The 24219-nt window shown below is 39.8% G+C and overlaps 1 protein-coding gene across 1 annotated transcript in view; it reads right to left on the bottom strand.

Moving 5' to 3' along the window:
• The window catches only part of MYO3B (myosin IIIB), a 473243-nt gene that overhangs the window by 151219 nt on the left and 297805 nt on the right, over positions 1-24219 (bottom strand). The window contains exons 25-27 of the mRNA XM_059053510.2: positions 10628-10707; positions 3360-3437; positions 960-1165 (exon numbers count right to left, since the gene is read on the bottom strand). Coding sequence (XP_058909493.1) covers positions 960-1165; positions 3360-3437; positions 10628-10707 — 364 coding nt within the window. The remainder of the gene's footprint in view (positions 1-959; positions 1166-3359; positions 3438-10627; positions 10708-24219) is intronic.

Raw genomic sequence — 24219 nt, 5'->3', positions numbered from 1 at the left:
GGATCCATTCTTCCCTGAGGAAAACATGGAAAAACGACCTTGGGCATAAGTTTCAGAATGGTGGTAAAAAGGAACAGATTTTAAAATGAATATTAATTTTCCTCTCTGGATATCCTCAGACAGTAGTGTTCCTCAGAGATGGTTTTTTGTTATTCTTGTTCCTTATTTCTTCACGGAAAGTTTTGTGAAAATTCTACCTGTAACCATATGCATGTGTAAGGCATACCTATGGCAGCTGTTCAGAAAAGAGCAGCATTTCACTCTTAGGTAAAGGCAGTTTCTGGGTTTAGAAAGCTCTACAGCAATTTTTGCAGTAAGCATTTATTGAATGCAGTAGACAGAGGAGATTAAAAGTGTGGCTGCGATAGCCAGACTGCCTAGGTTCAAATTTTGGCTCAGCCATTTACTAGCATGGGATCTTGGTAAAATCACTTCATTTCCTTCTGTGCTTCAATTTCCGCAACTGTAAAATGGGGATAATAATAAAGCCTAGCTTACAGGGCAGTTGTATGGATCAAAGGAGATTATATATTTGGGACAATTTAGGTGCTATGTAGATGTAAGCTATCATATTATATCGTGCCAGATGCTGGGAGAGGAGTGGATGTCTGGCTGCATTTACATTTGCCAGAATCTTGACCCATTTATGGAGGGATACTTTTGTCATAGTAATTAAATATCTGGAGATTTTGAAACCTAAGGATATATAACAGATAAATATCTATGGACATTTTTATTTTTCAAATGTGATCAGGAGGGAGCTTAACCTGTCCTCCAGATGACTGTATAATTTAGTTGGAGCACAAGAGAAACACAACATTTAAGCAAGTAAATGCTAGCTGGTAACTAGCCAATTACATGTTTGGAGGCAAGTGGGTAGGAGGAGTGATCCCAGGGGACAGAATGGCCTTGGCAGAGCTGCATTTAACATAATGTAGTTCCCAAGATACCAGACTGACCTTTTCACAAACTCTTCGAAGAGGATACGGTGGGAATAACCCTGCTGGCGGATGCTGACCGTCTCTAGGATGCCTGTGGAGCGGAGCTGGGCCCGCACTCTGTCTCGGGTGAACTTCAGTGCCTCTCGGTCATCGTTGGGCTTGATGCAGCGTACAAAGTGGGGCTGTCCCACCACCATTTTGGAGAGCAGATCCATCAGAGAATACTACCAGGGAGAAAAACACTCATGAAATGAGGTTACCACAAACATAATAGATAATTATGACACAGGCCTGCTGGGCCTCCAGGGCAGTTTGTTGGCTTGTAAACAACTCATGGAACCTTTGAGGCTACACAAGAATCCAGCAAAAAGAAGTAACAATATAAGTTCTGACGAGTACTTATCACTGCCCACAGATTCAAAAGTATTCTTTAAACATCACCTGGTGCCAAGCAATATCCCATTTGGCAGAAACTCAGCCGTCTAAGAACTTGCTTAGGTTACCTCCTAACTCCATCACCAGAACTAGCTTGTCTCTGGTATGCCAAGGTGATGTTCATAAACTGTATCCATAATTTAAAATATCCAGCTTTGGCTCCCCAACTCAGGGGTTAGAGCACTGGTCTCATAAAATGTCCAGCTTTCAGGGAAGGGGTCAGTTGCTTCTTCAACCTAACAATCACCAGAAAGTCTAAGCAAATCTTACCAATGTCATTGTTAATAAGGCAGAGGAAAAACAAGAAAAATAAAGAAGGCAAAGAAAACAAGAAAATCAGAGGGAAAAGAGAGATTATAATGAAGATGAACTAACATACACCGAGTGTCTGGCATGTGGCTCTCGCAGAGACAGAGCACGTGGAAAAGCTGAGTGGTGCTCACTGCTCCTCATGGGCATCCACTGTGGCAGCTCCACTTTTGGACATGCCTTCAGGAGCAATTACAAGCCACATGTAAAATCAGTCCCATTATTTCATAATCCTACCTCCTACTAATCCAATACATGGTTATCTAGCTTGGCAATGTGCCTTTTTTTTTAGCATTTGGGGACCAGTATTTTGAGGACACCCAACTGGTTGTTATGGATATATTTCTGAAAATTGTAAGCCAGAGGCTTCTTCTGCTGAAAGAGGGACTCTAGGATCTTGAGAATGACCTCACAGAGTCAATCAGAGCCTCCAAATCCCATGGGATACACACACACACACACACACACACACACACACACACACACACACACACACGCTAGGAGGATATAGTCAAGCCACTAAAGGGACATGATCAGGGTAGGTCTCAGATAAGAAATAAGTGGCAATGAGAAATGTCCAACCATGAGGGACGAAGCAGGGGCTGAAAACCCACCTGCTGGAGAAGGGATCACTGCACAGATGGAGTGCCGGACCCAAAGTCCTCTAGGCCCTTACAATCCATACCCCTGAGGCCAATTCTAGTCTGCCTCTAGAGCACAGTTGGATAAGTCAGACTTCTTAGCTTTACCTCTTTCTTGAACCTGCTGGCTTTTGCTGGAAACTTCTTCCCATGGTGCTGGCTCCCAGGCCCACCCTTCAGCCTGCCTGGCAACTCCAGCTCGTGATTCACTTGACTTAGCACTCCTGCCAAACCCCTTCCTGTGGCCGACCCCACCTTACAACCTTATTTCATTGTCCCTGAGTTCAGTGGTTCCGTCTTTGGCTTAACAGCATGTCCATCGTGAAGCTGCCTGGACCTCAGCTCCCAGTAGTCAATGATCTAAAAGGGGCTTCCAACCCCAGTGCTTCATAATTTGAAGATAAACAAATCTGTTCAAATTAGTACAAAGTGACAGTGTCTTATCTTTCCTGTCTAATGTGCATTTGACAGAGTCCCTCTAGAGATGACGTTTTTACTCAAAGGAGTCATTTCACCCGATGAAACATGAGGAATTGTGGTAACAGAGATGGGAAATAATTGGGCTCAGGCAAAAGGGTCTTGCAATGGGTCAATTCAATCTAGGAAAAGAAAAGTTGAAGCTAAGACATAGCCTCTCATGAACTTGATAAACCACCTTCTGGAATTGTATTAACTACTTTACTTCTCAGTAAATATGCTGGAAAAGTGGCTGACTCCAGTAGTTTTAAGGCCAAGAAGCAGCTGAAATGCTAACAGAATCAGTACATTCAATGGACAGGGTTATGTGCCAGTGGCAGAGAGGGCCTTCTGTAGACACTTGAGGGCTCATCTGGCCTTTCTGAGATCAGAGAACACTGTCCTCAGAGGGAGGTTCCCTGTTATAATTTTCCTCTCCCTACACCACCACCTTTCTTAACTGACTCTTGAGCTTTGCTCTTATTCCAGTGACTCCGTGGTATCTGGGCCTCTTGTGGGAAGGGCTGGCAAGTCCTTTCTGGAAACAGGCAGAATAGAGATCAAGAAGACTCCATACCCGGAAGTAAGAAGCCATGGTCTGCCCCTTCATGTTGGTGGTTTCTTCTGGATGCCGTATCACCTCTAGAGTGTCCACCTGGAACACAGGCAGAGGCGAGTGGTTTGAGGATATAGACAATTTATTTTCCCCAAATCTGAAAGGTTATTTGGTCAAATAACTGAGGCGCCTCGATGTTTAGAACACAACTGTACATACCATGGGGGAGGAGTTTAAAGACATCTAAAAGAAAAACAGAATTCGCACTGTTCTACTCTCTTGACAATGACCACACTCTGTGACATGCTATATGGTCTCAGTACAAACCCCCATCAGTGTTATTTCTGTATTTCTCCATGCTCTAATGGGCCACTATTAAGTTCTCCAATAATGTCACATGAGACCAAATTATTTCTTAAAAGAAAACTGGGCAAAACCCATGAGGCTGGGCGATCACAAAGTCCTGGACCCAAAGCCCCGAACCCAAAGCCCCAAACCCAAAGCCCCAGATGCACCACAGGGCATTAGGGGAGTCCTTTCACCTTCTGGCCATCAGACGCTAACCCTGCCACACCCCTCCTGCCACGCACAGTTACCACATGCTCACTGCGGACCAGAGCTTGGGATACACCTGTTCCCAATCATCTGCCCCAACTACCTGGACCGACTGGAAGGAATTTAGAATGAAAACAATTGTAGCAAACAGTTGTGGCACCCTGTGTTCCATCATTTTATCTCAACAATAAAATCCCTGCTCTCGCACACACAAAGCTATTTGGTTTGCAGAGCACATGAGCAGCGTTTCAGCACCAGCCTCCTCTGTGGCAGCCTCCCATCTGCTCGGAACAGGTGGCAAGGGTATGAAGCACAGACACTTGAACTGGAAGATGCTGCTGTCAGCACGTGTGTTCCACTCAGTGGATTGCTGTCCAGGCAGCCACCTCCCCACGGGGTGAGAATGTCTGTAGCCTTGTTCAACAACAGTGAGAAGTGGGTGCTAGAAGGGACGGGGGCCATGGGGAGGTGGGTGATAATGACGCCTACCTCGAAGGGCATTTAGGAGACTGTGTGCAAAATGGAAGAAAAGGCTTCAACTGGCTTGGATAAAGAAAACAGGTCTGTTTAAGAAAGGGAATAAATGTGGAGCTAAGTTTCCAAAAACTAGAAAAGCAACCTAAATAGTGAGCAGGAATATAAGGGTAACTCTGAGAGAAGTGATGTCAGGGGTTGGGGGTCGGTGCGCGGTGCAGCTTGCATTCTCTAGGCTGCAGATTGGATCTGTTCCCAAAGCCATCATTTCATTTGGATGCAGCTGAAGCAATGGTACAACCGCCTGTAGGTCTGACTTTTTAATTTTTTTAATGAGAAAGGAGGAAATGAAAGCTCTGTGTTGAGAAGGAAGGCTGCTCTCATAGAGAAAAGAGAAAAAAACAAACACACCCGCCCCACCTGCAGAGGTCCTATGGCGTTATCTGCAGGGACCACATGGAAGGTTTCCTCCCCATCTCACCCCCACTTGGAGGATAGGGCTCAGCACTGGTAAGGTTTGGGGAAAGCTAGTTAGGACTGAAGGAAGAAAGATCTTGGCTAGGGTCTGCCTTCGGCCAAATTGTAAATTCTGAGAGTTTTCCTAAACATTCTTTCTCCCCACCTGACCTTCATGTGCACACATCTTTTGGGAATTTCCCACTATTTCTTTTATTCAGAGATCCTCCCTGAAGAACCACAGCTTGCTTTGAACCCTGCTTTTCCTCCTTCCTTTCCCTCCCTTTTCATTCAAATTAGCCAGCGAGTGCCAGCCTCTCAAGCTGTAATTCACTGTGAAAGGGCAGCTGAAAAGCTCATCCATATTTCTCTTACTAGTAGCATTTACCTGTTACCCTTCCTCAGAACATACAGTGGACCCTTGGCATTTGATAATTTAACAGTTTAGTGATCAGAAAAATCTTTGATGTATATTAATTCTGCTAAGATATAATTTTTAAAGTGTGATATGTATTATTTTCAAGATCAGTACCTATCCCCTGCAGCAAATTGGAAAAATACAGAATGAAGCACCAATTTGCAATCCAAGTTATAGGGCTGGTGGGCTCCTGTAGCCACCCAGCACGACTTTAGTTCTCTCCTTATACTCACATACAGAGTAACTCTTGAAAAGTAAGTAAAAACCTATTCTGTGTTATATACAACTTGGAAATGTTAATGCTTGTCTACAGTTCATCATCTACATATTTAGTACTATATTTTAAAGAATAAATAATATGCTTTTGGGGTACCTTCTAATTTAAGAATTTGGAAAGGTCTTGGGTTGGTCAAGGGTCTCTTGCATATTTGCATAGTCATGAAGTTCTCCTGTGCATGGAGTAGATTTAAAAGAGGGAATTTCACTTCGGACAAGGGACATACCAGAAGTTGCCTCTCTTGACCTTTCAAAGTAGGAGACCTCTGTCTGCACTGGGCCTGCCATGAACTCCACAGAATTCAAAAAAACTCGAAAAAAAAAAAAGGGAGATGAGAAGGTTGTTGTCTAACCTAAGAACTTGTCTTTCTGAACTAATTTAGCTAATGGTAGCCTCATTTAATTAAAAAAAAAAATACTCTTAGAAACAATCCAGAAAGTAGGTTCTATTGAGGTCATCATCTAACAAATAGTTCTTTCCAAAGGTGGGGATTTCACAACAAAAAACCAGTCCCCTCCATAGCATCTTATAAGTTTTTACCTGAGATAGGAGGAAAAGAGACAGGAAAGACTTCCTAGGCTCAGGGGGTATGTGTTACAGGGCACAGGGTTTGGAACTGGACACACCTGCTTCAAATTCTGGCTCCTCCGCTTAATAGCTGTATGGACTTGGACTTGTTAGTTAACTTCCCAAAGCCTGTGTTATTTAAAAACCACTGCCTTGCACACACACAAGAGGCCAGTCAGTTCCCCTTCCTTCATTACTGTGTTTGATTCAGTCTTAGCTTAGTGATCAATACTAAGGATGCAGGGTTTTGTTCCATGGAATAAGGTGAGTACTAGCTCCCATGCAATACAGCAAGGACATCTTTTTATTTATTGACAGAGAAAATACTTCCAATGAAAACAATTTCAAAATGATCAGTAGAACTGATATTCTGGATAAAAACATTGTCTTTCTAACCCAGTATACCCTTCTTCTAAACCACCAATTGCTACAACAATATAAGCCAACTGGAGCTAAGCAAGCTTGTTTTTTGCCCACGTGACAAATGTCCTACCCCATTCCTTGTGAGCGGTGCTGGTTAGCCTTCAAAGTAGTCATGAGTAAGCTTTACAAATTGTGGTACAGACCCCAAGCCCACAGGAAATGAGCAAGCTTCTGTATACATATGGACTACACACATGGAATTTTAGATGGTTATCAAAATGTGAGTAATAAAACATTTACTGTTTCCGATGTGAAATCACTATGCTAAACACTTTGCCTACACTATGTCGATGAATTCTTAAAAGGACCCTATGAGGTAAACACTATTATCACTCCTATTCTACATATAAAGAAGTTAAGGCTCAAAGATTTTAGGTAAATTTCCCAGAGTCCTGCAGCTAGTAACTGGCCATGCCTAGATCTGAACCCAGTTCTGATTCTAAAACCCACTCCTTAAACATTACATTATGGCTTTCTGTGTGGTTTGTTACAACTTATAGAATTGGTCTGAAAGCATGGTATTATTAAAAAGATTTGCTTCATCTGTCAACTAAATTTACTTTAGGATAAAGACACAGACTCCAAAAAGTCTCACAAACCATCTAGATCTCAGCAATAAATGAAAAACTGAAGGATTTCTCTTCCCCCTTGGTCTCTGTAAGTACCTACTATCTGCATCCCAAAACCTCAGAAGTATTTATATTTAGGTTCTTGACAAGGCCTTTGGTCAAGAATTTTTACTGCTATCAAGTGATCCATCCCTCTCTCAAGGAAACAGTCCCTACGGCATCACTCCCCTCAAAAGTCTCCACAGCACTGAATGAGGAAACAAGGCTGGCCTTGACACCGGCCCAGTGTGAGGGTGCTGAATGTGGTGGAGGTCAGCTTTCTGCAAGGCCACCTCTGCTATTTCATCTTGGAGAAGGCAAAGAGGAACTGATGGAGTTTTTAAATTGCTGTTGTTACCCTTCATATTTTCTGATGCCTTACTTAGAACTTTCAGCTCATATTCTTTTCCAGGAACAATAAATCTCTAGTCATTTTCAGCTCACCTATATTTATTATAGTGATGTAAATATACACCACACACTCAAGGGCACACTTCTCATGTAGGCAGGGCAGGGAGGGAGATGACAACGTGCTGATACCAAATGTGGAAGGCAGGGGGACAGGTCCTGGCAGAGTCCAGCAGTCAAAAAATCAAACTGAGGAAAGGAGGGGAATATGAGTTGACAGAGAATATTACACAGGAGTCTTTCATCTTTTTGAAAGGAACGTGTCATGATCCTTTTTAGAATCTGGTGGAAGCCAATGACTGCAAAAAAACACATATACAGTTGATCCTCATTATTTGTGGATGCTGTATTTGTGAATTTGCCTACTTGCTGAAATGTATTTGTAATCTCCAAATCAATCAGTGCTCACATGCTTTCACGGTCATTTGCAGACATGCAGAGCAGTGGAAACTTTGACACCTGAGGTGCATGCTTCCAGCTGAGGTTGAACAAGGTGATACTCTGTCTTCTTGTTCCAGCTCTCATGCTGTAAACAAGTGTCTTTTTCAAGGTCTACTTAAGTGCCACGATTTTTGTGCCACATTTTTGTGCTTTTGGCTGGTGATTTTACTGTTTAAAATAGCCCCTGGGGCTTCCCTGGTGGCGCAGTGGTTAAGAATCTGCCTGCCAATGCAGGGGACATGGGTTCGAGCCCTGGTCCAGGAAGATCCCACATGCCACGGAGCAGCTAAGCCCGTGCGCCACAAGTACTGAGCCTGTGCTCTAGAACTCGCATGCCACAACTACTGAGCCTATGTGTCACAACTACAGAAGCCCATGCGCCTAGAGCCTGTGCTCCACAACAGGAGAAGCCACTGCAATGAGAAGCCCATGCACCGCAACGAAGAGTAGCCCCTGCTCTCCACAACCAGAGAAAGCCCACGCACAGCAACAAAGACCCAACGCAGCCAAAACTAAAAATAAAAAATAAAAAAATAAAATTAAAATAGCCCCTAATCATAGCGCTGAAGTACTGTCTAGTGTTCCTAAGTGTAAGAAGGCTGTCATGTGCCTGTTGGAGAACATTTGTGTGTTAGATTAGCTTTGTTCAAGGCATTAGTTATAGTGCCATTGACTTTGAGTTCAAGGATACAAATACTGTACTCGAAATATTGTTTTATGTACAAAGGAATACTACATATAATTAATTATTTATAAGAAGTATCTAGTTGACCTGAGCAACACAGGTTTGAACTGCATGGATGTACTTACACACATATATTTTTCAATGGTAAATACAGTACTACTACATGATCCATAGTTGGTTGAATCTGCATCTGTGGAACCATGGATACAGACAGCCCTCTATAAAGTTATATGTAGATTTTCAACTGTGTGGAGAGTTGGTGCCCCGACCCCCATGTTGTTCAAGGGTCAATTGTATTAAATAAAGTGCCTTTAAATAGAAACACACATAATACAAGATTATGTATTAATCAGTTGAGAAAAGTGTTGTAACCAGAGGCTTGCAAGAACCTAACCATATATCTCCTCTAGGAGCAATGCTCAGGATTTGCTGATTCAGTGTTCACAGTAACTTTACAGAACATAAGTTTTGTGAATAATGAGAATCAACTGTATTTAACACAAACAACATTTTACATGTAATATCAAGAGGCTCTCATAACCACTGAAACTTCTCTGTAAATCTCATTGAGGGGCCTGTATAGCTCATGTTAAATAGCCCTAACATCTTGCCACAAATTCACAAGGTTGAAAAGTAGAATATTCCACAAGATTGTATTAACAATGTGGGTGTAAAAATTATTGTTAAAAAGATGATCTGAAACCCTATTTATGTGCAGGTCTTTTATTCTCAGAGGGAGTAAGTATAGATATGTATGTGTCTATCAATTTGGGGGTAATAGTCAATGGTATTATGTGCTGTTGTATTGATCATTCTTTATTAAATGAATATTTAATATTCAATGTAAACAAAAAGGTAAGAAAATTCAGAGATGTGACCTGTTTATTACTCCATCACCTTTAAGATTATTGTTTCTTGGTGTTACTATTACTACATACAATGAACATTAACCAGCCAGTCCTTGAGATTTGTGCTAAGCATTATCAGGAAGGATGGAAGAGTTAAAAATATTTTACAGTGGGATATTTAGGAACCCTTCTAACACCCCTTTTGCATGGACAAGTGCACCACTCATTTTTCAGAGAGCAAAGCAGAGAAATAGGAGACGGTTTGGTTTCTTTCCTCCCTGCTGACTCCTTTTGTTATCCTCCTCTGTAGGTTGGTGATAGCTTCAAGGAAAAGTGCTTTATCTCTTCCTAGATGGACTTTATTTTCAAGTGTAATTGTTCTGTATCTTAAGTGATATTTCTGAAAATCAGGGAAGGGGTCTAAATATGTCACAGCGGCATAAGGATTATTTTGAACTGAAGACATGTAAGAATCAACAGTTGCAAGAAGAAGCTTTTTGGAACTCCCCTTATCTGCCTAAAAGCAAAGCCTACCAAAAGAATTCAACTGTCTCAAATCCCCTCCAAGAGGGGAGCTTTGCAATCAGAGAAGATTGACTCCTATCACCAGAGATGAGAAGTCAGCACTGGGATAAGAAATTGCCTAAATAGACATTGTCATAAAACTGTTATACCTCCCATCTATTCTCCTAAAGGACCATTTATTTTTCCCAAAAGTCATTTGTTGTCCCAGAAACGTCCTTCTTCCTCTTTTCATCTCCTGTTAAGATGGTATATAAGCCTCAAAATCTAACTGGCCCTTTGAGTCACTTATTTGGTGAACTATTGTATGTATATGATTAAAGTATTTTTTTCCTCTTGCTAATATGTCAGTTTAATTCACATTCCCCCAAATACTGAACTTAAGATGGTAGAGGAAAAGTTTTTTCCCCTGACACAGGGTTGCAAAGGATTCCATGGTGTTGTTTCAAATTTCCTAACCCCTGATTCCTAAATCCCTTCAATCTCTTTTCCAGACTGCCTGGGTAGTGGGCCAGATAAAGGAAACTAATGTTGCCCACCTAGGATAATCCCTAGGGTGGGAACATCTTGTTGTCCACAGTATTTTGAGTACAAACATACTACTTACCTTGGGTTTCCCAGCACTGAAATGCGGAGGCAAAGATCTTGAGGCTGCTGTTATCCTGGCTTTTGTCTGGGCCAAGTTACCTGAGCAAAAAAGACAAAGAAGTTAAGGCAAAGGAAAAGTGAAACAATAGTATGATGAGTAATTTTTCTCTCTGTGCCCTTGCATTTTTCAGAATGTTCTAAATGATCTGCTCTGAATTTGAAAAATTTGGAAAACTTTGAATTTTGAAACTTCAATGATATAAATTGGAAATAAATTATAATAATTATAAGTTATAAATAATTTGTAATATAATTTGAATATATTAGTTTAATAAGCAAATAAGAAAGGACAAAAGGTCTCAAATTCACTTAAACTAGGAATAGAAGGAAATTACAACATAAAAGGGCCATATATGAAAAGCCCACAAATCATGTACTCAACAGTGAAAAACTGAAAGTTTTTCTCTAAGATTAGGAACAAGGCAAGAATGTCCACTCTCACCACTTCTATTCAACATAGTACTGGCAGTCCTAGCTAGATCAGTTAGGTGAGAAATAGAAATAAAAGCATCCAAATTGTAAAGGAAGAAATAAAATTATCTCTGTTCATAGGTGACGTTACCTTATATGTAGAAAACCCTAAAGATCACACACACACACACACACACACACACACACACACACACACACACACACACACCCCTAACAGAGCTAACAAATGAATTCAACAAAGTTGTAGGATATAAAATCAATAGATTAAAAAAATCAGTTGCATTTCTATATACTAACAATGAAAATCTGAAAAGGAAGTTAAGAAAACAATTCCATTTACAATAGCATCAAAAAGAATAAAATACTTGGAAGTAAACTTAACCAAGGAGGTGAAAATTTGTATACTGAAAACTATAAAACAAAAGTAAAAGGAAAACAATTCCATTGTGGGGGAGGAAAAAAAAAATCTTTTTCCTCTACTCATCTTAGGTTCACTGACTGAGGCCCTAAAAATTAGACTGACAGAAGACAGAGTAACAAGAGAAAAACAATCAGTTTATTAACGCATGTATCACACATATACACAGGAGCATTTAGTGATGAGTAACTCAAAGGGGTAGTTAGAACTTGGGCTTACATAACATCTTAACAAAAGAACAATAAATTTATAAAGAAGTGACAAGACAAAGGAAAAGAACTTTGAGTTTCTAGGGGTGGGAAATTGTGGGAAGGTAAATATATAGGGAAGCTAATGGAAGATAAGGGCTAATTCATTATGTAGATTCCTCTGGTGCTGTCTTTGAGTTGATAAGAGTCTAGAGTTGTCCCTGGTGATTAATTTATGTGCTTTCTAGTAGAGAGGAGAGGGGGCATATTTTTGCAAATTTATGCCCTGCTTTTGGGCAAATAGGGGGGAGGGAAAGAGCTTTTTCTCGTATCTGCTTCTTCTCAATTGCCTTCAGCTTAAAATAATTTTAATGACAAAGTGGCATATTTTGGGGTGGCATATTCTGTTACCCTTCACTGTGTTCATTGATTAGAAGACTTAATATTGTTAGAATGTCCATGCTACTCAAAGAGATCTACAGATTCAGTGCAATCCCCATCAAAATCTCAATGGCATTTCTGGAGAAATAGAAAAAATAAAAAAAAAAATAAAAAAAAAATAGAAAAAAAAAAAAAATAAAGTGGCATATTTTGGGGTGGCATATTCTGTTACCCTTCACTGTGTTCATTGATTAGAAGACTTAATATTGTTAGAATGTCCATGCTACTCAAAGAGATCTACAGATTCAGTGCAATCCCCATCAAAATCTCAATGGCATTTCTGGAGAAATAGAAAAAATAATCCTAAAATTCATATAGAACCACAAAGGACTCCAAGACAATCTTGAGAAGGAAAGCAAAAGCTGAAGGCCTTACATTTCCTGATTTCAAAATATATTATAAAGCTCTAGTAATCAAAACAATATGACAAAACAGTACTGACCTAAAGATAAACATACAGACCAATGGAACAGAATACAGAGCCCAGAAATAGACCCATGTACATATGGTCAAATAATCTTTGCAATGGGTGCCAAGATTACACAATGGGGAAAGGATTATCTCTTCAACAAATGGTGTTGGGAATACTGGACATCTACATGCAAAAGAATGAAACTGAAACCCTATCTTACATCATACTGGAAAATCAACTCATACTGGATTAAAGACTTAAATGTAAGACCAGAAACTGTAAAACTCTTAGAAAAAAAAGATAAGGGGAAATCTTCCTAACACTGGTCTTGACAATTATTTCTCGGATAGGACACCAAAAGCACAGGCAACAAAAGCAAAAACAGACAATTGGGACTGTATCAAACTAAAAGTTTCTGCAAAGCAAAGGATACCATCAACAGGGGGGAAAAACAACCCAGAGATGGGAGAAAATATTTGTAAACCAAATATTTGATAAGAGGTTAATTTCCAAAATATATAAGGAACTCCTACAACTCAACAGCAAAAAATAAAATAAAATAAGCTGATTAAAAAATGGGCAAAGAACTTGAATAGACATTTCTCCAAAGATGACATACAAATGGCCTGCAGGTATATGAAAAGATGCTCAACTTCACTAACAGTCAGGGAAATGCAAATCAAAGCCACAATGAGATATCACCTCACACTTGTTAGGGTGGCCATTATAAACGAAGAGGAGCAAAATACACCCCTTTGACATACTGATTACTCTAAGCTGGTTATTTTTATTTTTTTTTAACATCTTTATTGGAGTATAATTGCTTTATAATGGTGTGTTAGTTTCTGCTTTACAACAAAGTGAATCAGTTATACATATACGTATGTTCCCATATCTCTTCTCTCTTGCGTCTCCCTCCCTACCACTCTCCCTATCCCTAGGTGGTCACAAACCACCTAGCTGATCTCCCTGTGCCATGCGGCTGCTTCCCACTAGCTATCCACCCTATGTTTGGTAGTGTATATATGTCCATGCCACTCTCTCACTTCGTCACAGCTTACCCTTCCCCCTCCCAATATCCTCAAGTCGATGCTCTAGCAGGTCTGTGTTTTATTCCCATCCTACCCCTAGGCTCTTCATGACATTTTTTTTCTTAGATTCCATATATATGTGTTAGCATACGGTATTTGTTTTTCTCCTCTGACTTACTTCACTCTGTATGACACACTCCAGGTCCATCCACCTCACTACAAATAACGTAGTTTCGTTTCTTTTTATGGCTGAGTAATATTCCATTGTATATATGTGCCACATCTTCTTTATCCATTCATCTGTTGATGGACACTTAGGTTGCTTCCATGTCCTGGCTATTGTGAATAGAGCTGCAATGAACATTTTGGTACATGACTCTTTTTGAATTATGGTTTTCTCAGGGTATATGCCCAGTAGTGGGATTGCTGGGTCGTATGGTAGTTCTATTTGTAGTTTTTTAAGGAACCTCCATATTGTTCTCCATAGAGGCTGTATCAATTTAAATTCCCACCAGCAGTGCAAGAGTGTTCCCTTTTCTCCACACCCTCTCCAGCATTTATTGTTTCTAGATTTTTTGATGATGGCCTAAGCTGGTTATTTTTTTAAAAATGCAGACACGCGTGAAGCTCTGAAAGCTGAGCAGAAATTACCCTTTTGTAAGAAAAATTTACAAGGGGAATCTCCATATGTAAAGGTGTCTCCCTCTCTGTACCAGAAAGAGATGACTCTAAACCTCTAGAAACTCTTATCAATGGAGAAGGCACCAACTTAAATTTGCATAACAACCTTTCCCTTGTTTACCGTGCTTTTCCTAGTCAACTCCAATAACCAGCCTCCCCACTCCCCAGCATCTTTTGTCTTTAGCTAGATATAATGTTTAAGTTGGTGGCCTGGGCCATTTCAGGGAGTTTAGTCAGTTTTCCCTGGATATCTCCCATGTATACAGGAGGTATACATGTTATTAAATTTCTGTTTGTTTTTCTCCCATTAAATCTGTCTTTTTATTACAGGGGTGTCTCAGCTAAGAACCTAAAAGGGTAGAGGGAAAATTATTTTCCCTCCCCCACATAAAAAACACCACCACCAGCAACAAAAAATAACAAGTGTTGGCGAGGATGTGGAGAAATTGGAACCCTTGTGCACTGTTGGTGGGAATGTAAAATGGTACAGCTGCTACGTCAAATAGTATGGAGCTTCTTCAAAAAAATTAAAACTAGAACTGCCATATGATCTAGTAATCCCACCTCTGGGTACTTATCCAAAAGAACTGAAAGCAGAATCTTGAAGAGATATTTGCAGTCCCATGTTCACTGCAGCATTATTCACAACAGCCAAGCAGTAGAAACAGCTAAATATTCGTCAAAGGGTGAGTGGATAGAGAAAATGTGGCATGTACATACAATGGAATATTTATTCAGCCTTAAAAAAAGAAGGAAATCATGCCATTTGGGGCAACACGGATGAACCAGGAGGACATTATGCAAAGTGAAATAAGCCAGTCACAGAAGGACAAATACTGTTAGATTATTCTTACATGAGGTACCAAAAGCAGTCAAACTCATAAAAGCAAGGAGGAGAAGGTAGTTGCCAGGGGCTGGGGGGACAGGGAAATGGGGAGCTGTTGTTCAATGGGTACAGTTTCAGTCATACAAGGCGAAAAATTTCTCGAGATCTGCTGTACATCAGTGTGCATACAGTAAACAATATCATACTGTATACTTAAACGTCTGTTAAGAGGGTAGATTTCACGTTATAAGTTTTTGCCACAAAAAGTCTCCAATTAGGGCTTACCAGTCACTGAAAGAGACAAATAAGGAAGGAAAAAAGATGCTGGGAGTTTTCCTGAAAGAGAAGGTGGGCAATAGAGAACTCTACTGCCAGGATTTAAGGTACAGACTGATGAGCAGATCTGTCAGTATGGGTCCCTCAGCCTGAAGGGAGGAACCTGACCACCCCCATTGAAACAGCTGATGAAGAGAGAGTTAGGCAGGGGGGACAGCCTCTGAGTCATAGGGGCTGACCTTGAACAAGTTAATTAACATCTCAGAGCTTTGGTTTCTTTGTCTACAACATGAAGACAGTACTTACTACCTAATCCTCAGAGCTGTTTATGGGCATTGGATGAAATAATTCACGAAAAGCACTGTCAACACACAGTTGGTACAAGGTAAGTGCTCACTTTGTGTTACTAGCATCGATATGATGATGATGATGATTTGCTTGAACAGTTCACATAGGTCTCAGGGTAGAAGGTAAGAGAAGAACAGAGAATCTCACTAATTTGCTACTGTGAACACTGGTTTGTTCAAAATATAAAGATGAGAAAAAATGATAAGGCAATTCCATTTTGAACCTCCATGTCTCATCCACTTTAATTCCTACCACATTTTGCCTTTGAAGGGTCTGAATGGCCTGCTCAGACTCCCATCTCCCTTCCTCACCACCCACCCTTCATCTCCTCTCTCATCCCTACCCTCCCAAACCAAGAGAGATCTGTTTGCATTTTTACCTAAAATGTCATTTGATCCTGTAGCAAAATAAAAAGTTGTCAATGAAAGGAAATGCTGCAATTTGTGCATTTGCAAGACACTCAAGATTTCAAAGTTTTTAGCAAGTCTAGCACAAAGATGTCCAAATGTTTTCTCTGGCGATATCTTCAGAGGCTAAACTGTGATTAATAGCCCAGAAAGAACCCTTTGAAGCAGGATTGGTGACATCAAAGTCGTAATCCAGGGGTGGCAGGAGCTTTATAATGAGTGGGAAGCATTTTAACACATTTCAAAGGATTTACAGCATGAATAAACAATAGACCTCGGCAGATGTGCCACACACACCTTTCAGAAACATTACCTATAAGAAGTTTCCATTTTAATTTAAATGTAAATATAGTGTTCACACTTCTTTCAAATGTTAAGCATCCTCATTGCTTCACCCCCCAGACAGCCTCTTTGGCTAAGGATGCCTCATTGCCCCAGAGCACCCTCCTGTGACTGCCTGACGTGTGTTGGGGAGCGAAAACGGAAGTCAGAGGCTTTGGATGGAATTTATATCCTACGTGGGAACTGGGTTAGGAAAGACTCTAAAAAGGAGCTTGCAGTGATCCCACATAATTTCCCTGCTTCCAACTTAAAGGGAAAGAGACAAGTGGTCTGAAGACAGAGCTGAAACTTTTAAAAGATGGCAATTTCCTGCCTGCTTCAGGGGATTTTCAGCTCTTGGAAAGCACCCAGCACCCATGATTTCAGTTGCCTCTTTAAGAATTGCCCAAGATGATGGGTTGTTGTTTTAAATAATCATGCTTGGTACTTGACTTCCCTCTGCTGCCCCCTCTGGGATTAAAAGATTGGTTGCAGGGTTCTGGTGGTAACTGCCTGGTGGGCATTTGTTTGGGAAATTTTCTGTAACACAAGAAATAGGCTAATAAACGACTGCAAAGCAACGCTGAAAAGCAAAAGGCTTGTGTCAAATGCTACTCAAAAGGAGCTGCAAAGAAAACATCCAATGCTTCAGCTATTCTGTTACCAGATTATCTGAGTAGACCTGAGAACTAGAAATGTTGTACCCTACAGTAAGCTTGGATACTGAACACCAAAATCACACCTTCCTGTCTACATGAGAATGACCTTATGTTATTCCAGTCTCCATTAGCATGAATTTCTTCTTCCAGGAGTCTCCTGTCTAGACTGTTCATGGTTTGACTGTTCATTACACGAACTGCCCGAAAGACCCAGGACCCATTAACTCTTCAATGGAAAATGTCCAAAGACAGTTTAAGCCCTATGATTCTATGAATCCCTGTTTTAAAAGCCTCATCTTGTTGTTTCCACCAGTCAAGGACTGGTTGTATTGTGTGTGATCTTTACACAATCCTAATCATGCCCTCTCACTTAGAAAGACCCGCCTTAAATCAAACTTGATCTCTCAATAAATTCTGACCCTGCCTTTCCTTCTCCAAGACACTGCCAAAGCTTTGAGAGGTGGTGGTCTCCCTTAATGTGGTGAGCAATGAACTCCACTTTGTCTAATCAACAGGCAGTGTGAGTAATGGTTAGGGAGTCACCTTGAGACAGACCTATGATGGGGTGATACTTGCAGTGAATGAAATGCTCTAATTTCAGTTAATAACACTGTACCCAATTAAAATGCAAGGGGTTAAATTTAGTAGTTGTATAAAACATACTATAGTATTTTGTATGTTTAAAAAAACCACTTAGATACTGATCTATCCTAAATTTATATAACAAAGACTTGTTTTACGTTTGGTACATTGAGGTAACTTAAAATAGTGACAAAAAATATGACACAGCTGTAGGAGGCCAAGAAAGAAAGTGTAGTGTTAGATTTTGTTCTACAGTTTTCACTTTCTCTCCTGGCATTTATCTATGGCTTTGAGTGTTAATATCAATAAATGGGCAGAGGGGAGGTGGAAGAGCTCCCAGCCCACTTAATTTCCCAAGAAAAGAAGCATGGATAAATTTTATATATATAGAAGGGGCTGTAGTTTTGTGGAGGGAAGAAATAAGAGATCAGCCTGTCCTCCAGGCTGTTCTAATGAAGAAAGATATGCACATATAGCAAATGCTCTTTTCTGAATACACAACCTAGCCTTTACCATGTATGTGGGAAATTCAATGTCCAAAAGAAACATCTTCCTCTTTTCTGTATCTACTTTTAATTGATATTTGTCTGGAAATTTAAGGAATTTCTGCACAGTGAACACCTCTAGACTATCTGTTTGAAGGAAGCCAAACCAAGGTTTTCACTGATTTTTTTTTTTCATTTAAAATTGGAACTATAGCTTTAAATATTTGTGGCCCAGAGATTTCAAAATTGTAGAGCTGAGGGAAAAATAATAACTCTTTTGCTCTTTAAACTTGAAAACTCATAAACAGGATGTCATACAGCAAACAACTGTACCAAATCATCAGAATGTGTCACGGAGGCAATCAGGCTTCCCCTTCTTAACTCAGTCAATAGTAGAGCTGAGGCTCTCTGCTTCCTGCATTTTATTGCCACATTGGTGGAAGTTGCCAGTTCAGCCTATCTTAATAAAGATAGAGCTAGTTTTGAAAAGCCCTGGGTATTGTCTGCCTTCCCCTCATGTTTTGCTTGGAGTTTACTTGGAAATAACACGGCTGCCAAGTGACATGACATGTGTTCACAAAAGTGCTGGAGCCTAGACTGTTGATATCTATCCAAGAAGACCTAACTCATTGAGAAAAAAATGAAATCCACACACACATATCTGCCAGCACCCACGTATCACTGACACGTAAGGATTGCTTATTCCAGTCTCAGAGCAACATCCATACACAGCAGAGCAGTTTCTAGTCCAACCATGGCTAGTCCTGGACAAAACTATAATTTAGGCAAAGGATATATTCAAGGTCCCCCACATGGTTTTTCACATTCCTATTCTCACTTCCAAAGGTGCAACATGTCTTTAATGCTGTGTCTCTTCCCTACCCCCAACAACTAATTCTCCCTATTTCCTTGCCCTACCCTGGAAATCTTCCTGGCAGACTTTCGCTGTCTATGTTCCAAACCTTCAGGTTACTATTCTTTTCTGACAACTAATCCTGATCTAATTTCTTCATGGATGGATAAATGTATTACTTCACTCAGGTGAAATGTTTACATATGCAGGGGAGCAGAATTTGTCACCCCAAAATATACCTCTTTGATAGTATTATTATTTCAGGCTGATTACTTTTAAGAAACAGCAGTCACAGGAGAAACTCTGAAAACTGAGTATAAGTTACCCTTTTGTAAAAAATTTTTGGAGGGCAAAAACATGGAAAAGGAAGGCTTTATTAAGACATCATAAGCTACTTGTGGGACCATGAACAAAAGCTTAGCTAATTTTGCTCTTCCAGGGGCCTTTAGGTAGATACTCATCCAACTGTGTGGCCCAAAGTGAATGGTTTGGATACAAGCCACTAGAGGACTCATACCTGCTAGTTACTACAAGTGTTAATGGGGCCACAGTCTTGAGTAAAATCTCATATGGGTCAGGTTGTTGCAACACAGGGAACTCACATTCCATAGTCTAATAAGACTAGAATCCTAAATAAAATGCCCAGGCAAGAGAGAATAAACTGATTACTACAGATAAAAAAATCTCTCCCTAAAAGCTCTGCTCAACACACCTTATCTATTCACAGTGGGTCAGTTATAGATTTCCCTGTGTAAAGTGTAACATTATGTTTCCTTGTGTTTTCAATTAAGACTGAGAAAGCCACACAGGGCTTCAGAAACAAGAGGCTGTTGACTTCACATTTTGCAGAATGATGATTGAGTGCTTGGAATTATAAGTGCTTCTTTAGTTCTCCCTCTTTAGCCTAGAAGCAATGAAAAGAACACTAGACTTAAAATTGAAAAACCTGAATTCTTATCCCAGGCCTGCCATTGACTTCAGATCACTTCTCTCTATGACTCACCTGTGTTACACATCAAATGAGAAGTTTGAGTAGATTAGTGGTCCTCCACTCATGTGCATTTTGCCATGGCATCCATGAAACAAATCCTCTGTGCTATGCAGCTGCATCTAGATCAATGTCCGGCAATGTGGTGTAAGAGAGGTGGACTCTTGCAAGAGGGAACTACAAGGAACAGCGTAATGTTGACCTAGTACCAAAAAAAGACTGAGTGACATCTGTGGCCAGGACATGTGAGAACTTTACCTAGGCTGTAGATGAGAGAGCTGGTCAAGGTAGTAAATAATATTGTATGAAAAGCAACATCAGGGAAAAAAATTGCAAAAGGCACATCTGATAATGGACTGTTAACCAAAATACATAAAGAACTCTTGAAAACAAGAGTTTTTTTTGTTAGAAAACAAACAACCTGATTTTAAAATGGGCCAAATACTTTAACAGACACCTCACCAAAGAAGATACACAGATGGCAAATAACCACATGAAAAGATGCTCCACATTATATCAACAGGGAAATGCAAATTAAAATGAGATACCATTACACACCTATTAAAATAGCCAACATCCAGAACACTGACATCATCAAAAGCTGCCAAGGATGTGGCGCAAGAGGAACTCTCATTCATTGCTGATGGGAGTGCAAAATGGTGCAGCCACTTTGGAAGACAGTTTGGTGGTTTCTTACAAAAATAAACATACTCTGACATATGATCCAGCAATCATGCTCCTTGGTATTTACCCAAAGGAGTTGAAAACATGTCCACACAGAAATCCCTGTTGCCAAACATTGGAAGCAACCAAGATGTCAGTAGGTGAATAGATAAATAAATTGAGTTACATCCAGACAATGGATTATTTAGTGCTAAAAAGATGAGCTATGAAATCATGAAAAGACATGGAAGAACCTTAAATGTTTATTACTAAGTGAAAAAAGTCATCTGAAGAGGCTACATACTGTATTATTCCAACTGGAAAAGGCAAAACAATGGAGATAATAAAAAGATCATGGATCCAGGGAAGAGATGAATAGGCAAGGCACAGAAGATTTTAAGGATAGTGAAAATACTCTGTATGACTCTATAATGATGAATATGTCATTATACCTTTGTCCAATCCCACAGAACGTACAACATCAAGAGCGAACCATAATGTAAACCATAATGGATTTGGAGTGATGATGATGTGTCAACGTACATTCATCAACTCTAACAAATGTACCACTCTGGTGGGGGATGGTAATAATGGGGGAGGCTGTGCAAGTGTAGTGGCAAAGGGTATATGGGAAATCTCTGTACTTTCAATTTTGCTGAGAACCTAAAACTGTTCTACAACCTAGAGTCTTTTATTTATTTTTTAAATAAAAAAGCAACATCAAGCTGACCAACAAGCACATGAGTAAGAGTAATATCTGTGGATACAAACTGGAGTAAAAAAGGTTGAATAGTGTTGGGCTTCCACTCAGGTCTGAAGGTCTGTCTAAAGGCTGTGAAATACATTTTAAGAGATTGCTGAGGTGGATAAAATAAGAAAGAACAAAATAAAGAGGATAAAACTAAAATCTGCATGATGTGTCATTTCTTCACAGTTTGGCAGGCAACGGAAGGGGGGAGGACGGTGATGACAATGTGGCTTAGATAAATGGAGGAAGCCTAAGTAATGATTTGATGGACGCCTGGATATTTAATTTGCCAACGTTCTCTTCACAGCTGCTCACCATGAGCAGCTAACAATGGCTCAGTTTCTGTCATCTCTTTCTAGTTACTCCTCCTCCTTCCCTTTGCTATTGTAACTAAAGTAAGCTTATTCAGATCTCTAATTTGTGTATCACTCTTCTTCCTTAGCACATGAGCGAGGGGACAGAGGTATAGTTTTTTGCTCCCCGCCAACAATGTTTTTAAGATTAAGTAATTCAAGGTGATAGGGACAGAGTAAAGGAACAAAGTAGGTGATTAAATAGTTAATCCCACTAGCGGACTGTAAATGGAGAAAAAAGTATAGGAGTCCCCTGTAAGTTAATGATCACTCAAGAAAGCAGGCTTGCTAAACAACTAAACCAAGCGGGCTTGCTTAGCAACAAAACAATGCAACAGAAGCATGAGACATGCCCCCAAACAATATGACAATAGAGGAATGAGACCCACATCCTGCCCAGTGAGGTAAGTTAATGATTCCTGGGACATGCTCCTCTGCATGCACTACAAACAAAATTATAGGGAAAGATGACATTATACTAAAACCTGAGATGATTTACCATATTTTAGTATATATTAGTGACTTCTGGGCCATTTCCATAGCACCATGACAGTCCCAGTTTGACCATGTAGGGACAAAATACTCCCCTGCCCGATGTGGAGGAAGAGCTGATGATGGAAGCCTGAAGTCTACTCAAGAATGAAAAAAAAGGTGGTCTTTTCCCATTCCCCACTTTTCCTTTGATTATAAAACTGTAGCCCACTAAGTTCTTGGGGTGGCACTCCCTTGCCTGCCTGCTCGTATCTCTCACAAGCGTCCTATACTAATAAACTCCTTCCTTACCTGTCACTCTGACTCTTGCTAAATTCTTTCTGCACCAACATCTTCAACATCTTCATAATATGTATTCTCTTAGTAAAAAAATTACGATTCTTTCAGTTTGCATATTAGCAAATATCAGTCATTTTGAAAAGCTGGGTGCTAATATGAATGCAATCATCACTTATATAAACATATTTTTTGCTTGAGACACTGAAAGCATTCAAGGTTAACTTCTGATCTGTAGGTATCCAAGTATAATTTTCCCACTTACCAATTCTTTTGCTTTCTTTCAAGGAATGACTATTTCATATCACTTAGCGCCTTTTTAAAAGGACCTAGTCTGAACATTCAGGTGTATATCTTTGAGAAAAAATGTAGCAGCTTAAGAATCCAGAAAAAAAGGACAGGCATACTGAGAAATGCAACACTCTATAGGAAGCAAAGCTTATAACATGCCTAACTGGCCAGCGTGACTCCCATCTGAGCTACACTGCCACAGGTTTTCTTGGACACAAACACACCCACATATTTCTCTCTTTTCTCTCTTCTTTCTCTCTCTCTCTCTCTCAGATTTGTTTTTACCAGTTCATAAAATGGCATTGACCAGAAAGATTCTTCTACTGAAACTGATATGTGTCATGGTGTTGAAGGATGCAGTTAATGTAAGTTTTATTTCGTAAGTACAGACATTGCTTTTTTGAGAGCTTGGCTTTATAGAACTGTGGCATAGCATCCAAAATAACTGCGTGATTTCCAAATCTTCCTAAATTAAAGTCTTATCCTGCAGACTTGGGATGCAATTAATTACTGATTTTTCTTTCAAAGAATAGACCCTATTGAGAATAAAGGCCAACAAAAAAGATTCCTCTGATGAAGGAACTCTACAAGCATCACAATTCTGTGCTAATTCTAGAGGCTGCAGTTATTTAGTGCACTTGTGTCTGAGCCCTTTTGAGTCCTTTTAAATCAATGCAAATATTTTACCTTCTATTGGCATTTATCTTTAGAAATGCTTTGTTTCCTTATATAGGTCACATGGTCTCTGAAGTCAGGCACAGAATTTCTATTCCCATTCATTAATTCAAAAAATATTTCTTTAGCACCTGCTAGAAGATTTGTGAAGTGTGCTACATATAGCAGATGCTGAAAAAAAAAAAAAAGTTTATTGAAGATGCTCCAATGTACCAGAACAACATTTAAGATGATTTCTACCCTTGCCTTCTTTTTTAAAAATATTTTTATTGGAGTATAGTTGACTTACAATGTTGTGTTAGTTTTAGGTGTACAGCAAAGTGAATCCATTATATATATATATATATCTCCATTCTCTTTCTGATTCTTTTCCCATATAGGTTATTACAGAATACTGAGTAGAGTTCCCTGTGCTATACAGTAGGTCCTTATTAGTTATCTATTTTATATACAGTAGATCCTTGCCTTCTATAGATGGATCACATCTACCATCTCTTGGAAAACTTCAGTATCACAGATTCTTCTTTCAGTCATCCAAGAACACCATGGCTCATTATTCCAAAGAAACAGCAATTGACTGTGAACCATTCTACAGAGTTAGTGTATTCAATAGCACCATGGATGAGCAATAAGCCTGAATGAAATAGATTTAGGATTTAAATGTTTCTAAAGAATTCCTAGATGTTCCTTGATGTGACACTGAAA

This window comes from Kogia breviceps, chromosome 2, assembly GCF_026419965.1.
Source record: "Kogia breviceps isolate mKogBre1 chromosome 2, mKogBre1 haplotype 1, whole genome shotgun sequence".
Lineage (NCBI taxonomy): Eukaryota > Metazoa > Chordata > Mammalia > Artiodactyla > Physeteridae > Kogia > Kogia breviceps.
The sequence above is the reverse complement of the archived record's forward strand: the minus strand, read 5'-3'. Positions and strand labels throughout refer to the sequence as shown.